Source organism: Rhinopithecus bieti, unplaced genomic scaffold (genome assembly GCF_001698545.2).
Source record: "Rhinopithecus bieti isolate Rb0 unplaced genomic scaffold, ASM169854v2 scaffold_1853, whole genome shotgun sequence".
Lineage (NCBI taxonomy): Eukaryota > Metazoa > Chordata > Mammalia > Primates > Cercopithecidae > Rhinopithecus > Rhinopithecus bieti.
In genome coordinates, this window is record NW_016804151.1 from 2,945,090 (window position 1) to 2,952,691 (window position 7,602).

At 40.2% G+C, this 7,602-nt stretch overlaps 1 protein-coding gene across 1 annotated transcript in view; it reads left to right on the forward strand.

Moving 5' to 3' along the window:
* Positions 1-7,602, forward strand: part of DARS2 (aspartyl-tRNA synthetase 2, mitochondrial) — a 37,985-nt gene extending 30,383 nt beyond the window's left edge. The window contains exons 14-17 of the mRNA XM_017866937.1: positions 2,355-2,573; positions 2,798-2,908; positions 5,715-5,790; positions 6,561-7,602. Coding sequence (XP_017722426.1) covers positions 2,355-2,573; positions 2,798-2,908; positions 5,715-5,790; positions 6,561-6,748 — 594 coding nt within the window. The 3' untranslated portion in view covers positions 6,749-7,602. The remainder of the gene's footprint in view (positions 1-2,354; positions 2,574-2,797; positions 2,909-5,714; positions 5,791-6,560) is intronic.

A 7,602-nucleotide genomic window follows, 5' to 3' on the forward strand; every position in this document is an offset into this window, starting at 1 on the left:
AAAAAAAAAAAAAAAAAAAAAAAAAAACTAAGGGTTGGCTGGGCAGGGTGGCTCACACCTATGATCCTATGATCCCAGCACTTTGGGAGACTGAGGTGGGCTGATCACCTGAAGTCAGGAGTTCGAGACCAGCCTGGTCAACGTGGTGAACCCTCATCTCTACTAAAAATACAAAAATTAGCCGGGCATGGTGGCGGGCTAATTTTTGTATTTTGTAGTCCCAGCTACTTGGGAGACTGAGGCAGGAGAATGACCTGAACCTGGGAGGCGGAGGTTGCAGTGAGCCGAGATCGTGCCACTGCACTCCAGCCTGGCCAACAGAGCCAAACTCTGTCTCAAAACAACAACAACAACAACAACAAAAAACTAAGGATTTTTTTCATTAGCTACCAGCCTCCATTGGCATTACTTTATTAAATAGATTAGACCTGACTCTAATTAGAAAAGCCACTTAGATTAAGAGGTAGTGAAATTAGTCATATAATCATGAAAAAATATTTTCAGAGTCAAGATTTCACAAATGAAGAAAATTAGGAGTCTCAAACTTTTGTACATAATCCATTCCTAAATTGTGGAAGGACAGATCACACCACTGGAGAGCTGGTGGGCTGGCAGACACCCCTGGACCAACTTGGTCAAAGTGGGCCCCTTTTTCCTCAAGAATAGCAGCTGTAGGTGGTGAGTGCCATCATGCACTGGCTGAGTCATGAGTCTTCAGGGGATATGGAAGACTGAATTAGCTTTAGGAATCTTTGTAAAATATAGAAAAGTATAGCACAAAGTCAAACGTGAATATTAAAAAAGTACTGTAAAGATCAAGCATGATATAAATTTATTTTTCACTTTAGTATATAGTTTTTTCCAAATGATAGTGTGTCTAACTAGTACTTCATCAAGTTCTTTCTTCGAATCTATATTTTCATTTCATTGTTTCTTGCAAAGAAAAAGTTTCAGAGTTCGTCTTCAAAGCTAAATGTAATCCCCGTCTCCTCTTCCCCTACAATAGTAAACTGAAGAAAGCTATTTATTTCCAAATTTTATTATGAATGCATTTCTTAAAAAAGAACATGGGATTTTGTTCTAAACTGATTTGATTATTAAACATTCTCTTGGTATGAACTAAACAAGCTGGTGTTTCATTCTCAGGAAGTTATAGGTCTGATTCTCACAAGGCCCTCCTTGAAAGAGAGCTAAAAACCAGACTTTTGAGGAATAACATTAACGTTCTGAAAATGTCACAATGAGGATCCCTTATGTAGACATAAATATAAGATAGAATGGGCTGCAAGATAACACCCTATCATGTCTCTAGGTATATGTCACTGTTCTAACCAGCTGTCCTTTCTCAGGGAAGTCCTGCACCTCATAGGTAGCACTTATTAAGCACTTAGTATTTGCCAAGCCCTGTTCTAAGCACTTTGTATATATTAACTCATTTAATCCTCATGCCAACCCTATGAAAGAAGTTCTGATACTGTTGCTATTTTAAAAATAAGAAAAGTGAGGCACACAGCTTAAAATTTTGCTCACAGTCACATAGCTAGGAAGTGGAGGAGCTGGATTTCTAACCCATGAATACAGTGGCACAATCTGGGCTCACTGCAACCTCCGCCTCCTCCCAGGTTCAAGCGATTTTCCTGCCTCAGCCTCCCGAGTAGCTGGGATTACAGATGCACGCCACCACGCCTGGCTAATTTTTGTATTTTTAGTAGAGACGAGGTTTCACCATGTTGGTCTGGCTGATCTCGGACTCCTGACCTTGTGATCCGCCCACCTCGGCCTCCCAAAGTGCTGGGACTACAGGTGTCAGCCACTGCACCCGGCCACACTCTTAAATGGACCTCTAATCCGCATTACCTGTAGTGATAGCCAGCCTTCACTGAACATTAACAGTGTGCCAGGCACTTACCAACTCCTTCAAGAGAAGTGAGGAATAATCAGAACAACTACCACTCACATACTTTTTCAGGTCCTGCACCTTACGTACATTATCTCACTTAAGCTTCACAGCAGTCTTTTGGAGTTGATTTTTATCTCCATTTTACAATGAAAAAGGGTACAGAGAAGTTCGTAATTAGCCACACTGAGATTCAGACCCAGGTCTATGAAGTGCTGTTCCCTGTGCTCTTAATCACCGAGTTATTCGGTACTCACCCAATTAGTTGCGTCTGATGATTGTTCTCAACCTTGTTGCAATCAGACTCCTCAGATCATTGTGTCCTGAGAGGCAAAGGGCATCCTGTTAATTGGCTAATCCTTTCCTAGAGAATGGCCTGGCTTCGGAATCCAGGCTGTGTCTTTTCCTGCCTGCTCTGTAAAGAAGTTAACTCAATGTTTATGTATTCTGTTTGCAGTGCTCTTTGTTGGGAAAATTACGACTGGAATGTGCTGACCTTCTAGAAACAAGAGGAATGGTGCTCCGTGACCCCACTCTGTTCTCTTTTCTTTGGGTGGTAGATTTCCCACTCTTCCTCCCCAAGGAGGAAAATCCCAGAGAACTGGAATCAGCCCACCACCCATTTACTGCTCCCCACCCCAGTGACATACACCTCCTGTACACTGAGCCCAAAAAGGTATAGCTATACTTCCAAATTAAAAGGAAATGTGTATATAAAGGCAAAGATCTTCAGTCTTCAAGGTCTGATGAAAGATAGGACCCAGTTCTGGAAGACCCAGAAGAAATTGTGGAGTTGAGTTAGTAGTTAATACATTGTCTTTAAGAATCTACAGGGTTTTTAACCTGTACAACAAAAAACCAGACATTTTCTCTAACATAAAGTCTCTGTGAATCTTCTAGGCCCGTAGCCAACACTATGACTTGGTTTTAAATGGCAATGAAATAGGAGGTGGTTCGATTCGAATTCACAATGCAGAGCTACAGCGTTATATCCTGGCAACTTTACTAAAGGTAACAAACATCATCTGCTCTCCTGGGCTTATTTTTTTACCAGAATATTTTTCAGTTTTGAGTTGTTGTTGTTGTTTCCTTGTTTGTTTTGTTTTTGAGACATTCTGTCACCCAGGCAGGTGTCCACTGGTGCATTCATAGCTCACTGCAGTCTCAATCTCCTGCGCTTAAGACATCCTCCCACCTCAGCCTCCCAAGTAACTGTGACTACAGGCACATGTCACCATGCCTGGCTGATTTTTTTAATTTTTTGAAGAGAGAAGTTTTCCCTATGTTGCTCACACTGCTCTCAAACTCCTGCCCTCAAGCAGTCCTAGCTCAGCCTCCCAAAGTGCTGGGATTACAGGCATGAACCACTGCATCTGACTTAAATCGGCCTATTTTATTAAACATTTGTTATGAATGGAGGATTCACAAGATGCAAAATAGCATCAGCTATCTCTACCTTAAATGTAGGACTTGGAAAAGTAAATAATATTAAAAGTAAATAATAATATTAAATGCTTAAATAGTATGTGGCACATAGCACTATTAAACAGCACTATTTAAGTACTAATTAATAGTGCATATTAAATACCCTTATTATAATAGAGCAGATAAATATCCTTCTTCTGCCCACTCTAAAGATGAGATTTACTGAGGCAACTTACTTAACTTGCCAAAGCGACAGTACAAAAGTAAGCAGAGTCAGGATTTGAATCCAGGTGGGGTGGCTCTTAAGCCCATGCTCCTAACCACTACCCTGCTTAAAAAAACCATGCAGCTTGAAAAAAATAAAAATCAAATCAAATGAAAACCATGCAGTCTGAAGTAACTAAAAATGTTGATAATGTTAAAGAGACGTTTGAAAAGATTTTATATCACTTAATTAGATACTACTTTAGCTATATTTAAGGCAGGGATATATTTTAGTGATAATGGAGTAATCAGGATTTTTAAAAGAAAAAGAAGAGTCTGTACAGAGGCAGACCTAAGAATTTGAAGTTTGTTGGTGATGCTGTAGAAGGCTTGGGTAGGTTTCAGAAAGGGAAAGGTCTGAGAGAGTCTGGTCCTGAAAGATCATTTTGTGGGATTAACTGACAAGTGTGAGGTAGGATAGAACTTCACATGTAAGAGCAGGATTGGAGAACTCAGACCATGAGATGACTCCTTTAGCTTTAAGCCTTCAGTGTCCTTAAAGTTGATAGGCATTGTGAAATCCGTTACTTTTTTTTTTTTTGAGACAGAGTCTTGCTCTGTCACCCAGGCTGGAGTGCAGTGGCGCAATCTTGGCTCCCTGCAACCTCTGCCTCCTGGGTTCAAGCATTTCTTCTGCCTCAGCCTCCTGAGTAGCTGAGATTACAGGTGCGCGCTACCGTGCCCGGCTATTTTGTATTTTTAGTAGAGACGGGGTTTCACCATGTTGGCCAGACTAGTCTCGAACTCCTGACCTCAAGAGATCCACCCGCCTTGGCCTCCCAAAGTGCTGGGATTACAGGTGTGAGCCACCTCACCCAGCCGAAATCTGTTAACTTTTCTCCTGCCAAGTCAAAGCCTCCAATCACCCGTTGGGTTTTGTGTGTTTGTTTGTTTGTTTTTAAAAAGATAGAGTCTCACTCTGTCACCTAGGCTAGAGTGCAATGGCATGATCATAACTCAGTGCAGCCTCAAACTCCTGGGATCAAGAGATCCTCCTGCCCAGCCCAGCTTCCAGTCAGCAGTTTTCAGCCTTTTTCATTCCTCTCATTGTCAAACTTTTCAAGAGTCAGTAAGATTACTTTTTTTTTTTTTTTTTTTTGAGACAGTCTCACTTTGTCACCCAGACTGGAGTGCAGTGGCGTGATCTTGATTCACTGCAACCTCCGCCTCCCAGGTTCAAGTGATTCTCTTGCCTTAGCCTCCTGAGTGGCTGGGACTACAGGCACACACCATCACGCCCAGCTTTTTTTTTTTTTTTTTTTTTTTTTTTTTTTTTTTTTTTTTTTTTGGGTATTTTTAGTAGAGACAGGGTTTTGCATGTTGGCCAGGCTAGTCTTGAACCCCCAATCTCAGGTGATCTGCCTGCATCGGCCTCCCAAAGTGCTGAGATTACAAGTGTGAGCCACTGCACCTGGCCTAGAATACATTACTTCTGTTGCTTCCCTAAACAGTGGTTCTCAGCCCTGCTGCACCTTACAATCAAATCACCTGGAAAGCATTAAAAAAAAACACTGGTGCCTTGGCTACACATCAGACCAACTGAATAAAAAAGTTCTAAGCATGAGGCTTTGGCCTCTGTTTGTTTGAAGCTTCCCACTTGATCCTGATTTGTAGCCTGGTTGGAGAACCATTTCGAAACACACTTTCAACATTTCTACACATACTGCCCCACAAAAGTTACTCACAAAATCACCAAATCCAGTGTCCTGTTCTTGGCCCTTAAGCTCTCCTTCCTCCCAGCAGCATTTGACAATGTTGCCCACTTAGTAATGCTCTCTTCCCTTGGTCTCAGTGACAGGAGAGTTTCCTGCTTTTCATCTCCACGTCCTCGTTTAGTCTCACTCTGTTCGCATTGTGAATACAGTAAAAGCTGCATTTACTGAACACCAGGCATTTTTGTACATGTTATAATCATCTATGACTTGTCTTTTTCCCTTGCTAACCCTTAAGTAAATCACTTAAGGTAATTTTTTTCTTGACACTTTTCCAGTAAGTTTTTATTACTGGTTAAGTCAGGTTTAGGTGTTTTAAAACTCAACTTTGTTTCCCCTTTATCATCTAAGCCTAGATGGTGACACTTAGTGGACCTTCAAAATATATTTACACTGAATTATCTTCTGACTTTCAGGAGGATGTGAAAATGCTCTCCCATCTGCTCCAGGCTTTAGATTACGGGGCACCCCCTCATGGAGGAATTGCCTTAGGTAAACAACTTTTCCTTTTATAAGCTAAACTGAATTCCATTGCACTGTCTCAAATTCAGGTTCTCAGTTTGTGTTGGTAGAGGTGGAGGGATGAGTCCAAGAGTTCTATGAGTATGTAAGTTTCTGTTGAAATTTCAGTAATATATTTTTTAAATATATCTTAACAGTTATAAAGATATAATTTAACTGATAATTTGCATTTGAAAGATCATTAATAGCTTAAAACTGCAGATCTTAAGTCAATATCGTTCAAATCCCATGGCCTCACAGATGCACTCATTGGAGTCCGGAAAGCACTGCTCCATAATGTTCAGCTTGTATGAAAACAGGAATATGCCAGTGTCCTTCTGATTGCCACAGTTACTCACTTTGCTTGTTTTGTCAAAGCAAGGAAGAGTAAGAAATTCTAGAAAGCTCACCTAGATTGTAGGCCCCAATAATAGAGACTTCCTTCTGTGTTTATGGAGTTCCCTGCCAAGCACCAAATATATTGTTGAATCTGTTTTAGGGCCCTTAGTAAGCCTTTGCTAGGAATGCTAATCGCTGTGACAATCCAAGTAGCATGTGAACATTAGTCCTGAATACTTTTCCAGAATGAGATAGAAAAGAACCTCTCAAACAAGCAAAAGGTCTCTAAAAAGGTAGGGAACTATGGTTGACTAGTTTGTTAAATATTCTTATTTAAAAGTTCTCTACAACTTTTACAGAAAACTAAGTTATTTCCAACATTAGATTACATTTCTCATGTTATCTTTGTATTTTACTTACAGGGTTAGACAGACTGATATGCCTTGTCACTGGATCTCCAAGCATCAGAGATGTCATAGCCTTCCCAAAGTCCTTTCGGGGACATGACCTCATGAGCAATGCCCCAGATTCTATCCCTCCTGAGGAACTGAAGCCCTATCATATCCGAGTCTCCTGGCCAACAGACTCCAAAGCAGAAAGAGCTCATTGAGTCATGCATACCATCCAAAAAGTTGAACTTTTAGGTTTTCTATACCATGCAGGAAGTTAAGCTTTCAGGTTTTGTCCTCTTTGCTTCCCCAAGGCTAAAATCAGATCTAGAGTTCTGCCACAAGTCTGACAATCAAGTCTTTAGATGGAAGGAATCCAGGCAACATTCTTCGCCACAATGAAGAAACAGAAGATACCCAATTTTGACTCGATCTCATGCATCATTCGGATTTTTTTTGGTTAGGACTTTTTTTTGAAGTTCCTTTTTACTTAGGTGTGAAAGATGGTTCTTTGTTGGAATAATATAGTGGTTTAGTGTTTTCAAATCATGTTTTTCATACCCAGATAGTAGATTATTCACTTACGACAGAGGTAATCAGATCATGTGTGAAATGTGGGAAAATGCTTGCCCCTGTAAACTAGTGAGTTGATAGTTTGCTTCATCATCCTTATCAAGAGAATCATATAAATTAAGCTTTATAATGACATTTCAACCATCAACATAATGTAATGGGGAGTAGCATAATATTTTATAATAATGCAGAAAACATCACTGAAATGAGAGTCACAGATTTTTTTTCAGCCTGAGCAAGTTACGTAAACCTCTCTTAGCCTCCCTTCCTGCTAATGTGTAAAATACATACTTGCCCTGGCTACCTCACAGGGCTTTTATTGCTGGAATCAGAGGAGATAACATATATGGAAGATAAAGTGAATAAAAGTACTCTGAAAAACTATAAAGCATTCCAGAAATGTGAGATTATCTTATACATCCATAAATAGGTAGATATAGCTCTATATATTTAGCTTCAGATTAAACAAAACTGACATCAATAGTAAAAGTCATTTTACTTA